This window comes from Cladophialophora psammophila (genome assembly GCF_000585535.1).
Source record: "Cladophialophora psammophila CBS 110553 chromosome Unknown aczJe-supercont1.11, whole genome shotgun sequence".
In the NCBI taxonomy this organism is placed as follows: Eukaryota; Fungi; Ascomycota; class Eurotiomycetes; order Chaetothyriales; family Herpotrichiellaceae; genus Cladophialophora; species Cladophialophora psammophila.
The window spans coordinates 239,191-258,254 of record NW_006912932.1 but is presented as its reverse complement, the minus strand read 5'-3'; the positions used below and the strand labels follow the sequence as shown (position 1 = coordinate 258,254).

The following is a 19,064-nucleotide window of genomic DNA, read 5'->3' as shown; positions in this document are numbered from 1 at the left end:
ATATTCGCTGTCAAACGGAGATGGGCTTCTCAAGACTGGCAATATAGCAGCTAATCGGCTAAGACTACCCATTGAAAACCAATTCCATGCATTGTATACACTGCTCTATTAGGCCTTCGACCTTAATCTTACCTGGATTTAAAGGCCGATATTGAGTGCTACGTGCCAGGCCGTTGCTGCTAAAAATAATGTTCGATAGCCTGAGCACATCAAGAAACTATCTTCCCATGCCATGTCTATTTCATACCTTAGTTATTCCTTTGATCTCTCCGGCGAGAATCGTTATATGGCTATAGGTTCAGCAACAGATGACATTTTCCCTTGATGCTTAGCTGATGTCAAACCCCACACGAGAAATCCCTTGAGGATGCTGAGGAGCTGGGAGCACAGGATAGTCGGCATTGGTAGAGAAGCTCGTCCTTAGGTGGTAATCGGTATGCCCGCTTGCGCTTTAGAAATCACCGCCATGATAAGCGTTCTGGCGTATTGTGGTTCCGCGGTTGTTCAGCATAAAAGTATGGTGGCCTCCGGAGCAATACCACAACATGACCAAGGAGCAATGGATAAATGAACTGATTCTGTGAGGCCGACTGCGAGCTACTGCTCGTAAACACCCATCCTACAGAAAATAGCAACAACATGGCTGGCTGGGTATTGTCTGAAGTTTCTTCCTCGCGAATCCTCGGCAGGGTTATCTGTCATCGAGATTTACTCCCACTTATTTCCCTAATAGCACTTATTTGCTATGTGGTGGTAAAATCGATATATCGTGTGTATTTCCACCCCTTGGCCAAATACCCCGGCCCCTTTTGGGCCAAAGTTACTTCACTCTACGACTTTTACCAAGCGCTGTCAGAGCATCGTGCACACAACTTCCTTGCCCTTCATAAGAAATATGGTAGGTGCAATGCATATTGATGAGGTTGAGTAAGTTAAAATAACGAAAACCACAGGTCCCATAGTGCGATATGCTCCCGATAAACTCGTTTTCAACGAGCCCCAAGCATGGCAAGGTAATGTCCCAGCCAACCGGAAAGTATCAAGATTTAGAAGGTCATATTTACCCGTTTTGCAGACATTTATGCGTACAAAGCCAATGTCCGCAAATCTGACCTGTTCACCGCATCCCAATCGAACCCCGAGTCTACTGATACCTTCAGCGAACTATACAAGGAGCCAGCTCTGAAGAAAAGGAAAGTCTTGTCATACGGTTTCTCGGAGAGTTCGTTGCGATCTTTTGAGGGTAAGCATGACTATAAGCCAGCGACGACAGCGTTGTCTAATAATTGATAGCCTATATGCTAGATCAGATCAACATTTTTTGCCGACAGCTGGTGAGCCCAGAGACTGAAAAGGTTAAGGATATGTCTCTCTGGTTTAATTATCTGTCGTACGATATCATGGGCGAACTGGTTTTCGGACGGGGCTTCGGCATGCTCACCGACCCTTCGTTGCGATATATACTGGACCTTATCGACTCCACAGTTTTCTCTTATTTATTGGTACGTAACGCTCGGTGTCTGACGAGTGGAGACGGATACTAACCGCTTAAAAAGGGTGGCATCATACCCTGGTTACACAAGTCCGGCATAATAACGCTCTTAATGCCTCGAATTTATTTTATGAGGAAGAAGTTTGTTGCAGAGTCGACCAAGAGAATCGTTGAGAGAATCAAGCTGGGTCCAGACGCAGTCGGGGTGAGCGGCCGGAAAGACTTCTTTCACTACGTAAGTCTGAAGCGTACTAAGCAGCGAACCTTCGGCTGACAGCGCGGAGCTGCTAAACGGGAAAGACGAGAATGGTAATCCACTTTCACATGCACGTTTAGGCGCCGAGGGAGTTCTCCTTATCCTAGCAGGAAGTGACACAAGTTCTGCATGTAGGTCTACTTTCAGTACGGCCGATGTATGTTTCTGATTTCGCCACAGCAATGGCTGGAACTCTCTTCTATCTCATGCAACAAGTTCGATGCCAGGAAATGCTATTCGAAGAGCTTGATGGAACCTTCGACAATGTCGATGAGATTCGATTAGGCGACAAATTGACGAGTTGTGTGTATCTACGTGCATGCGTTGGTGAAGCACTCAGGATGGCATCAGCTGGACCCGGGGTCTCGGAAAGAACTGTACTCAAGGTGGGCGCCATCTGATTTTGTTCGTTTCGACGAAGCTGAAAAGACGACAAGGGAGGAACAATCATTAACAACGAATATTTTCCAGAAGGGGTAGGTGCACGTTATTAGCCCGGCGATGATATTGACATAATCCAGACAACTGTTGGCGCGGGAGGTTGGGCTACCAGTTACAACGCAAAGTACATACGAGATCCCGAGAAATATTGGCCAGAACGACACATACCAAGTGAGGAAGTCACAGCAGAGGAGGTTCAGATTGCTCACAGTGCTTACTGGCCCTTCGGACTGGGAGCGAGAAAGTGTGTTGGGATGAAAGTTGCGTTGAACGAACTACACCTCACCATTGCAAGGGTTATCTACCTGTTCGAGGTGATACCGGAGAGGCCTGAGGAGTTTCAAAAGAATTTCGAAATTCTTGATCACCAGAGTGAGTAAGATTTTTACAGACCAAGTCTTTACTGACATGCCACAGACCCGAAGAAGACTGGTCCTTTCGCCTCTTTCAGACTACGTCCGGGAAGGAAGCTTCCAGACGCGAGACCAACTGAAATGCAGGCAGAGGTCCCCGAAAAGGCATTATAGATGAATCCTCGGTGACGATGACGCAATGGAATGTATAGGTAGTAAACACCTTGCACAGAGCGAAGGACACGGCTTCAAGTTGCTGAGCAAAGCCTTGAACTACATACCTACCCAGGTACACGTGAATTGCTCCAATGAGACTGCCCATTTCAAACATACTATTGCCCCCCACTCATTGAAAGTTTGTACTCCGCGTATCCACTGCTCTTCAATATCCGTTTTCCTCAAGAAAGGCGTTATCATGGCCAGCCTGTTCTATATGCCGATACACATCGAAAGTATTCAACAATACAAGAGCCGTGTGGCTTTAATCCTAGTCGAGTTCTTGCGCCATGTAATATTTCAAAAGCGGAGCATAATAGTACGCAATCCCGCAGCCTCTGGTCTACGAGTTATCTTAGAGCTGGAGGGCTAGTCGAGCTAGACCAAGCTAGGCAACTTCCAACTCCCAGACGGCCGGAGCGTTTCGCCACTACCCAGTCCCGACGTGGCGGTGTTCAACAAAGTTTGGTGGCCAAATCTCCGGTGCCACGTTTTTAGGTGTTCCCCGTGGGGACTGCACTCTGAGTGCTTGGTAGTTCTCGAGGGTCTACATTGGCCCGTACATGACGAATGCCTGGGTATATAATGTCTGCACTGGGCCACTTTTCCTGTCGCGTATTAACCAGCCTCAACACCAGTGAACGCTTTTCTTAAACGGTCTCTTTCTGACCGGCACAGCTTGTTATGGCGACTAGGCAGGAAAAGAATGACATTGACCTTGCCAAAGATGAAGTTGTCGAATCGGAGTTTGGAGGGCAGGCAGCCTATTATGTCCCCAAAACCAAGATGAGGAATGTTTGGTACGTCCTGATGGTTGGTACGGGACAGATTGCTGGAGGTGGCGCCAACGCAGTCATTGCCACGACGTTAGCCCAGCCGACGTTTGTGTCAAAGATGTCTCTCGATGGCCCAAACTCGAATTCATTGATGGGAGGGACCAATGGAAGCTTTTATGCTGGTGGGTTCTTTGGTGTCTTCTTCGCAGCATGGGCGTGCGATACTTTCGGCCGGCGGAAGGCTATGTGGCTCACCGGCGTGCTGAACATAATCTCTTGCATTCTCTGTGCCTCTTCTGTCAACATCGGCATGTTCATTGCCGTCCGGTAAGCTGCAACCATCCTCAGGCGTGTGAAGCGGACTGAGCCTGTATCTCACACGCAGATTCATCGCCGGGTTCGCCGCCTGCCAATATGTGATGCAAACACCTCTATACCAATCAGAGATCGCCCCGCCACATCTCAGAGGACTTCTTGTCGGGACATTTGGCATTTTCAACGTTCTCGGATACAACATCGCAAATTGGTCGGGTGTTGGGTTTTACCACGTCAAAGATTCCAACATCGCCTGGCGCATGATTTTTGTCATGGTCGGCGGACTGGCCATCATCAACATGATCCTTGTCTACTTCTGTCCAGAGTCTCCTCGGTGGCTTGTCATGAAAAACCGGCAGGCTGAAGCCGAGCAAGTCATTCGGCTGATCCATGGCGACAGCGGCGACGATACCTTTGTGAAACTGGAGACCATTCAGATCGAACGTCAAGTGGCTACCGAAAGAGAACTCAATGTCTCATATATCCAGATGTTTGCGGACAAGAGATGGAGACGTCGTACACTTCTGTGCTGCCTCATCGGCACAGTAGGTCAGGTTTGTACCCAGTTACATCATGTCTCTTTTCAATAGCAAGAGGCTGACCGAATCCGTCTGTCAGTCCACTGGAGTCCTTGTTATCAACAATTATGGGCCATATTTTTACTCGATTCTCGGAATGTCGACTCTGCAGCAGTTGTATCTGGCCGGCGGATACGTGCTCCTGTCATTGACTGTTGCGACCATCGGCGCATTCGGCATCGACAAACTTGGCCGCATCAAAATAATGGTCTGTGGTATTGCAGGACAGGTGGTTATATTATGCATCGAGACAGCCATTGTCGCCCAATACGCGGGCACGGCCAATCGCTCCGCCAACATTGCTGGTATCTGGGCCTTTTTCATGTATTGTGCCGTCTACGGACTTACCTGGGATTGCACGCCGTACGTGTATGTCTCAGAGATTATGCCCTCTCACTTGCGCGCGAAAGGTGTAACCCTATCTATCGGATGCTTGTACTTGAGCGTATGTGCTCTGATTACGTAAGTGCAGCTAATCTCACAGACTTCGATGGACTAGCTAACGTATGTAACAGCGGCGCTTTGTATGCCTTTGGTGATATTGGATGGAAGTACTTCCTTGTATTTATTTGCGCTGGCCCAGTAGGTGCCTTGCTTATTTGGCTTTATGGACCAGAGACGAAGGGTAAGACTTTGGAAGAGATCGGCGGCATATTTGGTGATGAGCTCGCTATACCAGAGCTGCATGCTACAGATGAGTCTCATATCACACAGAAGAGAGCAGCCTAAGGAAGAACTGCAGGTGGAAAGGCTGCTCTGGCTTTTGTCACGAAGCATTGTTGTCAAGACAGTGCTGTCATGGGTGCTATCTCCACCTCTACTTCAACACCGCAATTTATCCAAACAGGAAGGAGCACGTGAACGACGTCAAGACTATATGGCTACCACATAGTGAGACCTTGTCTATATCTGTGGATGTCCTTAACTGCTCCAATATCTGTGCTATCAAAGCGCCAAAGAGGTCGAAAGTGGCAATCTGCACATACCATTAGAAGATCGACAGGAAAACCTGCTGAAACTGTGGTACGATTAGGTTTGCATCCTTGTTGCTCACTAGAATGGAGAGCACCGTTGGCTCGTTGTGTTTTTCGTGTGCAACGTCCTAGCTGTCCTCGTGGTTGATCTGCTATCACGGCCATATGTTATCTGTATTGGTTAGGTTGGCGCTCTCTGCGCTTTGCTCGTGGAGTATGCTATCCAAGTGGTCTATCTAGGTGGCACTAACAAGTCTGCTTTGTCCTCCGGAGTGGCCATGCTCTACGTCTAAGCTTTTTTCTACGTTGTTTTCCTAGACCGTCCTACCTGCTTTTTATCTCAGAGAAATATTCCCGAATCACCTCCGTCCTCATGGCATGACTATGGGCATAGGAAGCTTATGCATCGCAAATATCATTTGGCTCCAAGTCGCACTAACGGCATTCTCGGCCATTGGCTGGCACTATTACCCATGTCAAACCAAAAAGGATTAGCATCAATTTTGGCTGTGGACGAGAGGCTTCAAGGCAGTATGGGGCTATTGAGTGTGGATCAACAACAGGAAAAGGAAAAACCACAGTGGCAACAGACACAGAATGGCCGAGCAAGCATGCCATCCCTGCCGGAGAGCTTGATAGTTTACAGTTTACCGTTTGATGAGAGTATTCTATGGATTTTTGATACCGTCTACCTATTCCTGAGCACCCTCTGTGTCCCTTTCCACTCCTCAACGACGCCGCTACGCTAGACGCTCGTTGCTTTAGCTGCTGCCTTTCTGTGGGTGGTGTTGGTGGTGGTGTTGTTTTGCCGGCACTGACCAGGAAGGCATTCTCGATTACTGACCTGCCTGACAGTCCCCTGTGCGTTGTTGCACGTGCATGCTAAACTTAGAAGTGTTCGGTTACAGTGCGAGGGCTCTGGCAAAACTCTAGATTGAGTGGCCTTGGGAAAATAATTGCGACGAGATGTGGGAGGTTCAAATGGGTTGTCGAAGTTGGCTTTGCTGAGAGATACAAGGAGCTGAAGGACAATATGAAAGTGATGTTGAAGGGGCACGCCTCCGAGAAGATTCAATGTAGTCTGGGGGGAATCACGGAGACGCTAAAGTACAAGTGTCTTATATCTACCGAACAGGAACTTGAAAACCAAGACTGAAAGAACTCCGGTACCGTCAAGCAAGAGAATTCTCTTGTGAAGAATACGTCCCAGTTTCCTATGGAGGTCGCCAGTGGGTATGGAAAACCTCGGAGATGTTTTGGGAGACATGGAAATTCGAAGCCACAACGGACAAGGTCAAGGAGAGACGCCTCGACCAGCTCCAGCAAGCTAGCTGAGGGTAGTCAGCGAAGGAAAGCGATAATACGAAATAGAAATGGAAACCGATTCGTTTCGATTCGATTCACACACTCTCCATTGCCATCGTCATTCCTATCGCCATTACTCGTAGCCACGCACGCATAGTAGGCCACAGAGGGTGGACGCCCATGCCCACGCCCACACCCGCGGCCACCGTTCGTTCGGCAGGCACTGAGAAACAGCCGAGAGGGGGCTGGTAGTTGCGTGGCAAAGCAACTTGAACGAGACCGGTTGCGTTTCAAGAGGTGGAGATCTGTCGAGCGTCTACGAAACCAGGCGTACCATTCCGAAGAATTCAATGGCAAGATTGCTGGGAAAAGAAGGGTAACACAGAAGGCAGAATGAAGAATGTGGGTGGGCTGGCTGGCTGGAGTTGAGCCGATTTCATTTATTCATCCATCTAAAGTATGCATGGCACTCCTTCATGCATTCCTCCTTCCTCGTGGCAAAATTGTTGAGCGAAGTTTCGTCATCATCGTCATCGTCATCCCTGGTCGTACACACACCGCCTCGAGATCGTCCATTAGGTCGTGGATATCCGGGTCGTCCTCCCCTTTTCTATATTATCATACAAAAGTCCTCGGCAGATAAACTGACCCCCTTGATAACTCAACCTCGATACGGGCCCATCTGGCCGCTAAAGTCCTGCATGATAATGTCCCATTGTGCCCAGTCCATAGGCATATCACCTACGTCCAGCTCATGGGCAAAATTTGGTTCCGACGCGAGCATGATGCCGTCACCCGCGAAGGGCGTCGGAATGGGCTGGAATGCCGGGAGCGGAAGCTGATGCGGGACGCCCGCGCCACCTACAAGACCGCTCGCGGCCAGTTGCGGAGCGTTGTAGCTGCTGCTCGACGGGTCCGTCACGAGATCGTTTTCCCACCCCGGCACAGCCGAATATTGGTCGTTGCTCTCCATTCCCACCGCCATGTTGTCGACAGTCTTGACAGCCACGCTCGACGAGTTGGCAGCGGTTGTTGCTGTGGTTTTCGCGCGCATTAGCGGCCCAGTCTCGCGCTGCTCACGGAGAAGCTTGATGTACTCGGGGATTGTCTTTGGGAAAACGCCATTGGTGGTTTCACGCAGCGCGGCCTCCCTTGCCCTGTAGGCTTTGAGACACAGACTACCTACCGCGACATGCAGGGGTTTCTTGTAATCTGTAACGAAGTGGGGGTGATGTCGGTATACCTCCTCTACCTCTTGCCACGCCTTGTCGACTTCGTCGCCGATGGTCCGTTCCTTGAGCTCATTGAGAATGTAGATAAAGGCTTGCCACACGAAGAACACCCTGGTATGCCACATAAACCTCCGTAGTTGCTTAGATGAATGTGCCAGGTTGATGCCTTCGAGAAGCGTCATCGAGACATTCCAGAGATACTCTCGCTCTGCAGCTGGAATGTCTTCCCCCTTGGTCCATTTGCGGGGATGGTGAGCCATGAGCCTCATGCTGTTGATTGCCCCTCGGCCGATTATTATAGTCATGAATTGTATAGGAATGGAAGGGTCACAGTATCTCAGAAACTTCTCCTCTAGTCGCTGTTCCAGCTCGTTGATGAAGGCATCTCTTTCCTCTAGGTAACTTGTAAAGGGCGAGTCAATGCGGAGATGCTCGAGGGCGACATTCGATCTCTGCTTGAACTTCTCCTTCCAATAGTTTCCTAGCTCGCAGCGCAAAAGGCACGACGCCATCTCCGTCGGCCGTGTGTGCGGGACTGGTGGCTCCTTCATATCCGGGTAAATGTCTTCGTCGTTGACGTTGCTCGGTACCAAGGTATCGGACATGGAGAAGTCCCCCGATCGACCTGACCCGCTGAGTTCTGCTGACCGAAAATCCAAGGTTGTAATCTGCCACCATAGGCGCCGGCGCATTTCCGTCTCAAATGGTGAGACCCCAAGACTCGTTCCATCTCGGTGGAGTCCCATACCCTGCGCAACACGACTAGCCACTCCGGCCAGGGTCCATGTGGTGCGGGAGTCGTAGTCTTCGCGCATGGTCAACAGGTAAAGGAAGAAGGCCTGGAGAACTACCAGCTCCGATGTTGCCAAGAACCTTGCTCTGGCAAGCGCTTTCCTAGTCGCATGGCGATATCTCGCGAGTAGAATCTTTCGAGGTTCACCGAGCTTCATCTCACACTCATCATCGCCAACCGAGTAGACAGCGGAGCTATAGATTGCGAACATCAGTGCCTCCAGACCTCGCGGCAGGTTATCCAGCTGTGAGGAAGCTTGAACCAGAGTTTTATGGAGGGTTGGTTGGTGGATCAGCTTGGACATTGGGTTGATGTTGTCAAGGAAGATTTGCCATAAGATGAGGATGTTGCTTGGCGAGGGGTGCAAATGTTGAACTGGGTTGCTAGACGGGGTATAGCCGAGAACAAAGTCAGTGCTCTCCTCAAGAGGAGATCCTATTTCATCCTCGTCTTCGGAATACTCGGCGATAGCTTCATTGGGTTGCCGAAACTAGAAAAATGAACGTCAGTGATTCAAGTCCGCAATCGAGAGGGCATATTAGAACGAGAAGGTTTTGCTCCTATCGAACTGATGGTCTTCTGGAAGTTGAAGTCTAGAGAGCTAGGGACGCCTTACCTCGTCAGAGAGACTTGCCCAGAGAGGATTTTCAATGAAGCGGGATTTCCCTTGATCCACAATCAACTGACCGGATTTTTGGAGTTCGGGCGGGTAGGCAGCGAAGATTTCGCGCTGCTTTGCGATCACGCTTTCTGTGCTGGGGCTGTGTTGTTGGGGGGTATTTATAGGTTGTGTGCTGGAAGGACTTTCAAGGATTGTCGACGTGGAGGCAACAGTGGATGTGACTTCGGTGTCAATATCAATGCCCTTGCTCTTGAGGAGCTCTTCGCATTTCTTGAGTCGGGCCAGCAGAAGGTCCTCTTGGGTACGTTTCTTCCTGCGACGAGGAGCTGGTGGAATGCGGAATGTACATTCAACTTTTGACTTGACACAATTTGAGCAGGGGCTCTGCTTGTCGCATTTTACTTTGCGCTCAAAGCATCGAATGCAGGAGAATGCCTTGGCTTGGGGCGGTCCAGCGGCGCTCATCTCGCCAGCTAGATCTCCTGTTCGCATTCAAGTGAAGAATAGTGCCCGATTTCGGCGGGATCGCTATCGCTTGTCGCAAATGGCCAGAAGCACCATGCGAACCGTCATATCGATCCGCAATCTGGAAGAAAGCGAGAAGAATCGAGATATAAGAGATATGAATTGCTTTCAGCCTGGGGACGAAGGTTCAGCATCAATTGCCGGTGTGATAAATGGTGGTCATTGGCCGGATGGAAGCTTCAGCGGCGGGTGAAAAATCAGGCAGCCAGCAAGCTGAAGGCAGCGATTTGACTTTTTAGTCTGAGGATGCAGATCAGGATTTCGAGATACGAACACGAGGAGATGCCAAGCTTGCGCACGTGCCGCACCCCACAATATCCCTTGTGCTGGTAGATGCTCGTCCTCAGCTTTATTTCCTTTTCCTTTTTCCTTTTCTTTCCTTTTTATATTCATTCCCTTGCTTGCCCTTCTCCTCCATCACCACATCTCCGGCTTCGGTCGCCTTGTTCAAACGGAAATCGCCTCATAATCTGCACCCAGCTGCCAACTAGTTACCGACTAGGCCATTCTGCAGCTCCCCCCATTCGATGACTCAGCAAATCGCACCACTGTTACACCGGCGAGTGATAGTGACTGAAGTACGAAGACCGTTTGATATCTCCTCGCCTCGCCCATGGCGTGGAGCCTAATTCGGAGCGAAGTCGTCCGTTCACTGCTTAAATGAATCGTGATCTGAATCCCTGCTTTGCCTGAGAACAGAATGTTGTTTATGTCAGGTGTTGGTTATTATTAGCCTGGCACGGGTGATAATGTCCCTGAAACTCAGGCCCCCAAGAGGCACCCGCCCCCCACTAATATCGAGTAGGCTGTGCCCATTTCATCAAGCTTGGGCTAACTGAGGCCCATGGATTGGGTTCTTAGGGTCTCATGCTTGTTGATCCTTCAACAAGAGTCGGTTATTCAATGGCGTGTTCCAATGCTTCCCGATTCCGTTCGGCAGGGCTGCGTTACGCACAGCTTTAAATGTGGCCTGGGCTATCCGTGAAGCTACGTTTTTCGAGGAACAGCAAACTCTACCTAGCGTCTTGTTCGTCTGGCGCCTTTCACCGAGGCTTGTTCTGAATGGCTCCAAGTTCGCCCCGATTGGCACAAGGCACAGTCATCAGGAGGGATTGCGGAATCACATCCGGCATCATCACCCCCAGCCTTGTCCCTGTGGCGGCTGAGTAGCTGGCCTCGTCAGCAAAGCCATCCCCAGATTTTGGTGGTGGCCGAGCTCCTGCTATTGGACGGCCCCACCATAATCCGTCCCTACAAGTATGGTTAATGTCTTGAAAATGCCCCCAGTTCAATGCACTTAAGCCTTTCACTGGCCGCTCTTGACGATACCGTCTTTTTTTCTTTCCTGTCAACTTCAGCATAATCCCCGTCATGTCTGTTACTAAACTTGGCTGGTCTGCCGTCGACATCACCGATGCTGCAAAGGTGATTCACGCTCTGTTGAGGAATCTAGAATGGCACAAAGATGCCAAAAGGAAGCACAGACAAGATTTCGAGTATTTGCAGCACTGCCTGCTACCAAAGCTTCGTCTGATTGGAGGATATGTCAAAGACATTGATGATAGCGAGGACCATCCACGCAAAGCAGAGTGGAACGCTAATCTGAGAACTTTGAAACGCACCTGGCAGAAGTTCAAAGACTATCTCAGCAGCCGAAACAGCCTCTTGCCCGAGAGCCTGAACCGCGATGGCGCAGCTGGCGGTTTGCCTTGGTCTTGGGATGAGCTCTCGGCTCAGATCGAAGAAGCTAGGCGGGAAGTCAAGGATACTCTGGACGACATGGACAGACTCATTCTACTCGAGATATGGTGTGTTATCTGCCGCGGGAGTCCAGGGAAGTTTGCTGACAATGGCATCTTTAGCGAGAGGTTTGGCCTCGTCCTGCCGAGATTGGACTCTATGTTCGAGAAGATCGAAGATTATGGTGAATGCGTGTCGACATACCGCAAAGACGTCCAGGAAATCCTCTGCTCCATCCGATCAAATAAGCAAGATTTCAAGTCTCTCAAGAACCTGTTTCAAGGGAGCATGGCCGATCTCGCCCAGAAGATCAGCAACAGCCAAAGTGAAACCGAAGCCATCAAATCGCAGCTGCAAGCCATGTCGGAAAAGCTGGAGCGCCTGCTCGCCCAGCTAGCAGAACAGCGCGGGAACTGCACGACCAAGACCGAAAAGAGGTATCTAGACCAGCTACGGAAGGAAGTCCGAAAGCAAGCCGGCTCCGTAGCGCGTCTGAGAGTGTCAGTCGACGAGACCATGGGCATTATGGCCGAGTTCTTGCACGCCTTGGAGAAGCTGAATTTCAGAAAGGGGATCTCGCATCGCGCCTCGGGGGCATTCACTGATATGAACGACATGCTGAGCAAGACGACATCGTCGCTTGAAAGGCTCTACGAAAGCTTGAGGCGACAGACCTCCCACGTCTCGTTCAAGAAGACGACGTTCTGGAGAAGGGCGAAGTCGACAGACGTGGCTCCCTCAGCTCACGACAACAACGAGTCCCGACATGAACCATTGGGTTTTCAGCATATACCCACGAGCGCGATGAGTGGCGAGGACAACAAGTCTGCAACCTTGGGCACGGGTGCTGAGAACCAGCCCGCAGCTTCGAACGAATCCGCAGATACAGCGTTGTCAGAGACCACCACCTCTACGTCTGCCTCCACGATCATGGCTCTCCCAGCTCCTCCCTCCTCCTCCGGCCTGAAATCTTCAAGAATCTCCATCCAAGACCTGACCATCCTGCTCGCCTCTGCTCCTGAATCAATGTCGGCAAATCCGGCGGCCTTCTCGAGCTCTTCTCCTCCTCCTCTTCCCCGTAAATCTTCAGCCCGGAGGTCCTACCAGTACGTGCTCCGCACGCTGTCCCCGGGCGGCCAAACGCGACCTCCTCCCGTGCCTGCCATTCCAGCGTACACGGCTACTCCACCCCCAGCGCCGGCACAATCATCGGCATCGTCATCGTCATCATTGTCAGAGGCAGATTTCCCGTCTCCTCTATTCTCGGCGCTGCCATCACGCCCTTCGTCCATCGACGCCGGTTCGATCCTGGACATCGCGGCTTCGCCCGCTCCTGGCAGCACTAGCACTGCGACCGCCATGACTGCTGCGGGGAGTGAATCCGCCAAGGCGCCATCCCTGCTCGCCCAACTCGAGCGGCAGTACAGCATGACAGTCGTGACAGCGTGCACTTAGACTTACTTGGTCTGGTCCTGGTCCGGCCAAGGAAGGAAGGCACCAATGATATACTCTCCTGGGGGCATGAAGAGGTGGTCGAAGAGGGAGAAGGAGGAGGATTTGGAGCCCGGTTCTCTCCCTTTTGTTCTGCATTAACCCCTCCCCCCCCCCCCCTTCCCGGGTCTTTGAATGACTTTTTATTTTATTTTGAGACGAGATACCCGTTGTTTGTGTGCATGTGGCGTTCATGGTGGCTACATAGGTAGCTCTGTGGGTAGCCATGTGTGTAGGCTAGGGCAGGCCGGATCCTAGAGCTTGCTATCCATGTTGGACGAAGCAAGTTTTCCCTTCAGCTTGTGCCAGCACTGAAGATGAAAATAGACTGTCTTCGCAGCGAGTCGTGGTTATCGCTCGAGGATGTCAACTTCCACAGTTTCATCAGGTAGCTAGCTACAGAGCTCACGGATGATCGCTTTGAAATGACTGAATTGATCTGATCTGTCTACCATTCTCTGCTCGAGGTTGAGAATTCCTGCCCCTTTGGTTGGCGGGAAGACTTCCGGCAGGACTAATCACGACGCGGCCTCCCGCTCGCGCATGTGAACCCGTCAAGGCTATGATGTCGCATCATCACCGTCACAGTAATCGTTATCATCTATCCCATCCATGGTTCATCCATTAACGATAACCCCGCCGTTCGGATGTAAGCTCTGCCCGCTGATCATGCTGCTGTCCGCGCTCGCCAAGAACACAAAGCAGGTAGCGATCTCACTCGGTTGGGCGGGGCGGCCCATGGGCGAGGTGAACTGCTTCTGCGCATCATCGTTCATGGTGCTCGGGATTAGAGGCGTCCACACTGGGCCGGGACAGACGGCGTTGACTCGTATGCCCTTGCTCATTTGCTGGTTTGCCAGGCCGCGCGTGAACGAGACGATCGCTATAGATCAGTCAGAAAGGGTCTGGTGCGTACTAACGAAAGGAAGAAGAAAACTTGCCTCCTTTGCTAGATGTATAGTCGAGAAGATCTGGGCGACCGATGTAAGCGTTGATCGAGGCATCGTTAATGATGGCATCACCGCGCTTCATGTGCGGAATAAGGAACTTGGCCAGGTAAAAGTAGGGGTGGATATTGGTGTCGAAAGTCTTGTGCCATTGCTCAATGGGAATATCTGTGATGTCCATCTGCATCATTTGGAAAGCGGCGTTGTTGACCTGTTCAACTGTGTCAGTCACACACGAAGATACAATGATTGCCGTCTGCCTCGCGCACAAGGATGTTGACTCTACCCATGGCCTGCAGAGCAGCCTCTACAGCCTTCTGACAGTTCTCTGGTCGTCGGAGGTCAGTGGAGAAGAGATGGCATGTCCGCCCGAATTGCTCGACGCGGCGCTTGGTCTCTTGGGCATCCTCTTCTTCTTCTGGCAAGTAGACAATGAAGCTGTCTGCGCCCTCCATTGCATACAGAATGGCTACGGCCCGCCCAATGCCGCTGTCTCCGCCGGTGATGAGGGCTTTCTTGCCTTCTAACTTCCCCGCCGCCTTGTATGGTTGCCATCCGCCATCTGCAGTTGGAAGCTTGTCATGGATGGGCCCAACAGGCAAGTCACCCTCTGTGCCGGGAGGGTCTTGGTGAGAGACGGGCGGCAGGAAACCCTGCTCAAATTGGCCTTTGCTGCTGGTGGCCTCCTTGACTGTGTTTTTGATTGTCTCCATGGTTTAGCGAGAAGGAAGCAGTTTTGTGTAAGAGAGGAAGAAGTTCGCACAAAGATATGAGGAATGGAAGAAATGAGGTGTTGAATCGTGATATTTCATGGTTACCTTAATCCCAACGTCATCCAAGGACCTGAGACCCGACGCTGATGTCACGGAGGCGTCTCACGTGGAGCGCCGATGCGGAAAACATTCCCGGCATCATCTTTTCTTTGTTCTGTCTTCTTCATCTTGGCCCACGACTGGCAATCGCATCACAATTCGCAGGGAAATTTCCAAGGTGGCGTTGGAGGCGGAAGAGAAATCCTGGGTGAGTTAGAAGGGAAAAGTGAAGTCAGTGGTGAGCCAAATCCCAGCCAACGGGAAAAAGATGTTTCGTCTGACTGAATATTTCCGCATTAGGGCAAGATTAGGGTCAATAGGGCCTTCTTTATCGTGTCATTTGACTGAATATTTACAGTTTCAATTGCTGCACTGTCCACTCGCCTCCTACGCACCCTTTGACGTCCTTCGTCAAAGCACAGGGAGATAAACACCTGATACAAGGTTCCCCAATCGGGAGAAACGAGAATGTTGTCCTTGTTGAGCGACTCCATATCAACCTGGGTACCTTCGCCCACCTCCTGTCCCGTGAATCAGATCGTCACCTCCTGGCGCTTCGTCTCGGACGCAGGTTGGCCCTCGGGCCCGAATCGCGGCGCCCACCAGTTCTTGACGCCTCCAGTCCCTATTGATCCCTGCTTCACGTCTGAAAGAAGTGGCTTTACTGCACGGCTGGTTTCAGTATGGCTACTTCTCGAAATCTCCTTCTCGCGTCCGAGAGAGCATACAGGTCCATTTGCCTGGGGCCTATTTCCAACTGCAACCATGGTAGGTTCGTCAAGAAGGAGAACACGAGATCCGTCTCCAATCTTCAATATTAATAATATCCTCTTCGTCGTTCCCGTGTTAGCATGTCTGTCTGTGCTCCAACTTCGGTCTTCACAATTGCTTTGGTATAACCAGCTCCCTTACCCCTTCGACCAATATGGCGCGGAAAGACCTGTCCACAGTCTCCAACAGCCATTCTAGCGGAGAGCCTGTCAAACCAGCGTCAAATCCGCCCAGTACTGGACCTGTTGAACAGGAGGAATACCCGCCTCTCTCAAAGGTCATTGTCATTGTTGCCGCAATGATGTGTACTGCTTTCCTCGTTGCATTGGTAATAACACCAAACTACCCTGGCCCTCTTTCTCTGACTAACGTGCTGTACAGGACCGTCTGATCATTGCAACAGCCATACCCGTCATCACCAATCACTTCAACTCCCTTGCAGACGTCGGTTGGTATGCATCGGCCTATCTCCTCACAATGTCTGCCTTCCAACTCTTGATCGGTCGGATTTACACCTTCTACAACCCCAAGACCGTATATATTGTCTGTGTAGGGATATTCGAGTTGGGCTCCCTGGTCTGTGGCGCTGCACCAAACTCCACCGCGCTTATTATCGGTCGTGCCATCGCCGGCGTCGGTAGCGCAGGCATCTTCTCTGGGGCAATTACAATGATCGTCTATCTTGTCCCGTTGCAGAAGCGACCTGCCTGGACCGGCATCTTTGGCGCCGTCTTTGCCATTGCTTCGGTCGCTGGGCCCCTATTGGGTGGCGTTTTTACCGACAAAGTCTCCTGGAGGTGGTGCTTCTATATCAATTTGCCCGTTGGTGGAGCTATGATGGTATTGTTATTCTTCGTCCTGGAACTCCCGGCCGCAGCCACTAAGAGGACCAAAGTACCCTTCAAAGAACAACTCCAGAAACTCGACCCAATCGGAACAGCGGTCTTTATCCCTTCTATCGTCTGTCTCCTGCTGGCCCTGCAGTGGGGTGGCACTACATACAACTGGTCCAACGCACGTATCATTGTCCTGCTAATCCTTTCGGGAATCCTCTTTATCATCTTCGTCTACCTTCAACATGTCTTCCAGGAGGACGCCACTATTCCCCCACGGATTATCAAGAACCGCTCCGTCTCAGCAGGCGTGCTATATGCCTTTTTCAGTGGCTCAGGAATGATGACCATAGTTTACTTCCTCCCTATCTGGTTCCAAGCCATCAAAGGTGCCTCGGCTGTTCACTCAGGAATCATGAACCTCCCAGCTGTATTGGGTATCACGATTTCCTCCATGCTCGCCGGCTTCGCAACCCGCAAGATCGGCTACTTCACACAGTGGATGTACCTTTCATGCCTACTGACGTCCATTGGCTCAGGTCTTATCTCCACGTTTACAACAACTACAGCACACCCGAAATGGATTGGATACCAGGCCATCTGGGGTTTGGGATTGGGGCTAGGCATGCAACAGCCCAGTGTCGCTGCACAAGTCGCACTGGCCCGCAAGGACGTGCCCACGGGCGCTTCGATGATGTTCTTTGCGCAAACGCTAGGCGGCTCAATATTCGTCAGTGTCGCGAACAACATCTTCGACAACACCCTTGCCTCGGACCTGAAGAAAATTCCCGGCGTCAACGCAGACGTGGTCACACATGTTGGGGCCACTGACCTCCGTGGCATCGTGCCTCCGCAGCTCCTACCCTCTGTGCTCGTGGCATACAACGACGCACTCAGAAATGCCTTTTACGTCGGGGTGGCCGTGTCCGCGGCAACCATTCTTGGTGCTTTGACCATGGAGTGGAAGAGTCTGAAAAAGGTTGCTGCCGCGCAACAAGCCGCCGCCAAGGCTGCAAGGGAGGCAGCTGCAAGCGAGCAAGGCGAGTGTAAGCCTGATTCGGCTGATGGGACAGCAATAGAGACAGAAACGGGCGATGAACGAACGAAGCAGGAGCTAGCGGATGAGAACAAGAAGAAATCTGCCGAGGAAGTCTAATATTGGCAGCATTTTGCAGGGCCTTCTCTACTCTTATTTCATTCCCTCGTATCTCAGATGACGCATAGCTAGATGGAACGGGGTGCCTTTAGACACTGCAGTTTTCGTGAGAACGGCGACTACCTCGGTAAGCTATGGAGGAGCATGGTTAGATGGTATTCATGACCATGGAAGGTGCCTATTTTGTCCTCGTCGCCGCACAAATGCTCACGGAAGACAGCCGCGAAAGGACAAAATTGGTCGACGTCCAATTCGTCAAGACACCGGGGGGAGGGCTTCGCTATGATGTTTGAACCAGATGGATTCATTGTTTCCAGCGTTTGACCCCGGCCATGAGGGCATCCTCGCCGCAGATATTGATTTGGGAGCAATCAACTACGCTAAACAGCCGCTTGATGTTGTGGGACATTACTCGCGGCCTGATCTGCTCAGTTTGAATGTCAATAGGGAAGCAGATAAGCATGTGCACTACGTCTGGGAGTCAAGATAGTACTTTCCACAATCTGTCGTTGAGTCCGCCGACACTAGGATGGCGCACATTAACTTCAGATATGATACGCTTGAAGAGTAGTCCCAAACCACAAACGTTTAGTGCAGATGTGGCACTTGTTTACCGGGTCAGGAGGGAGCACCGCAACCGGAGATCGATCGAGCCGGTCAGTTCGATCTGGCACATCGATTGCGGGAAACTCTTACAGATTTACACCTTCTTACACTCTTGGCCCCAGCCATTCGTGCTTGAGTGAATTAAGATGCTTCCATTATAAGATAGATAGGTTGAATCAGATATGTTGAATACTTTAGGGACAAGGTGTTCCATGAAAAGGCTCGACAGTATTCCGCGCAGCAGCCTGGATTCTGGCTGCTGCGCAGAAGATGTGTCATAAAGATACACCAGTATAGAAGAACCATTACCATCAAAGGAACTAAAAGCAATAGCGAAAGGGCATATATCCGAGGACGAATGTCGTGACGTGTGGATAAAGCAGGTCGATTATAACTGAGTCTCGAAGATTCACTGAGAGCGAGCCTTGCGTGTTCTTTTTTTTTTTTTTTTTTTTTTTTCATAAGCGACCATATATCTTTTCCCAAGACACGGTTGCAAATGCCAGTCCTCGAGTTTTACCCTCCCAATAACTTCGGTCTCGTCAGTACACCCGGGGTACGCTCTCCGATCTAGTCATAATTTTCAGCAAGCGTGAGGATTTCCGGAGTGGCAGTATCGACATTTCTGCGTAGGACAATGGAGGGTATTAGCGCCGCTGTTTTTGATGTAGCCCCCTGACAATGTTTGGGACAAGCTAGACATCCCTTTTAGTCGTGATTCTGTCGACCGGGTCGATAAACACAAGCTTGGAAACATTCATGTCTGTTAAATAGTCCTCACCGGGACCATGTATCTCAATTTTGAGGATATTTTCGCCGAAAACTATCCC

At 50.9% G+C, this 19,064-nt stretch overlaps 7 protein-coding genes across 7 annotated transcripts; 5 read left to right on the top strand and 2 right to left on the bottom strand.

The window, feature by feature from the left end:
• Nucleotides 1-639: 639 nt before the first annotated feature.
• Nucleotides 640-2,569, top strand: A1O5_07305 (uncharacterized protein; the record flags this gene model as incomplete). Its single annotated transcript, XM_007747894.1, has 9 exons — nucleotides 640-898; nucleotides 954-1,013; nucleotides 1,076-1,243; nucleotides 1,294-1,502; nucleotides 1,557-1,727; nucleotides 1,777-1,879; nucleotides 1,929-2,134; nucleotides 2,186-2,224; nucleotides 2,270-2,569. The coding sequence occupies 9 exons, from the start codon at nucleotides 640-642 to the stop codon at nucleotides 2,567-2,569; spliced, it is 1,515 nt and encodes a 504-aa protein (XP_007746084.1).
• Nucleotides 2,570-3,442: 873 nt separating this feature from the next.
• Nucleotides 3,443-5,156, top strand: A1O5_07304 (uncharacterized protein; the record flags this gene model as incomplete). Its single annotated transcript, XM_007747893.1, has 4 exons — nucleotides 3,443-3,861; nucleotides 3,920-4,403; nucleotides 4,468-4,889; nucleotides 4,943-5,156. The coding sequence occupies 4 exons, from the start codon at nucleotides 3,443-3,445 to the stop codon at nucleotides 5,154-5,156; spliced, it is 1,539 nt and encodes a 512-aa protein (XP_007746083.1).
• Nucleotides 5,157-7,367: 2,211 nt separating this feature from the next.
• A1O5_07303 (uncharacterized protein) lies at nucleotides 7,368-9,818 on the bottom strand (the record flags this gene model as incomplete). Its single annotated transcript, XM_007747892.1, has 2 exons — nucleotides 7,368-9,221; nucleotides 9,348-9,818. 2 exons carry the CDS (start codon nucleotides 9,816-9,818, stop codon nucleotides 7,368-7,370), a joined length of 2,325 nt encoding a protein of 774 aa, XP_007746082.1.
• A 1,431-nt stretch (nucleotides 9,819-11,249) lies between these two features.
• A1O5_07302 (uncharacterized protein) lies at nucleotides 11,250-13,073 on the top strand (the record flags this gene model as incomplete). The annotated part of the gene is made up of 1 exon (XM_007747891.1): nucleotides 11,250-13,073. The coding sequence occupies one exon, from the start codon at nucleotides 11,250-11,252 to the stop codon at nucleotides 13,071-13,073; it is 1,824 nt and encodes a 607-aa protein (XP_007746081.1).
• A 653-nt stretch (nucleotides 13,074-13,726) lies between these two features.
• Nucleotides 13,727-14,769, bottom strand: A1O5_07301 (oxidoreductase; the record flags this gene model as incomplete). The annotated part of the gene is made up of 3 exons (XM_007747890.1): nucleotides 13,727-13,992; nucleotides 14,030-14,267; nucleotides 14,326-14,769. The coding sequence occupies 3 exons, from the start codon at nucleotides 14,767-14,769 to the stop codon at nucleotides 13,727-13,729; spliced, it is 948 nt and encodes a 315-aa protein (XP_007746080.1).
• Nucleotides 14,770-15,793: 1,024 nt separating this feature from the next.
• A1O5_07300 (uncharacterized protein) lies at nucleotides 15,794-17,628 on the top strand (the record flags this gene model as incomplete). Its single annotated transcript, XM_007747889.1, has 2 exons — nucleotides 15,794-15,967; nucleotides 16,021-17,628. The coding sequence occupies 2 exons, from the start codon at nucleotides 15,794-15,796 to the stop codon at nucleotides 17,626-17,628; spliced, it is 1,782 nt and encodes a 593-aa protein (XP_007746079.1).
• A 298-nt stretch (nucleotides 17,629-17,926) lies between these two features.
• Nucleotides 17,927-18,118, top strand: A1O5_07299 (uncharacterized protein; the record flags this gene model as incomplete). The annotated part of the gene is made up of 1 exon (XM_007747888.1): nucleotides 17,927-18,118. The coding sequence occupies one exon, from the start codon at nucleotides 17,927-17,929 to the stop codon at nucleotides 18,116-18,118; it is 192 nt and encodes a 63-aa protein (XP_007746078.1).
• Between the last annotated feature and the right edge of the window lie 946 nt (nucleotides 18,119-19,064).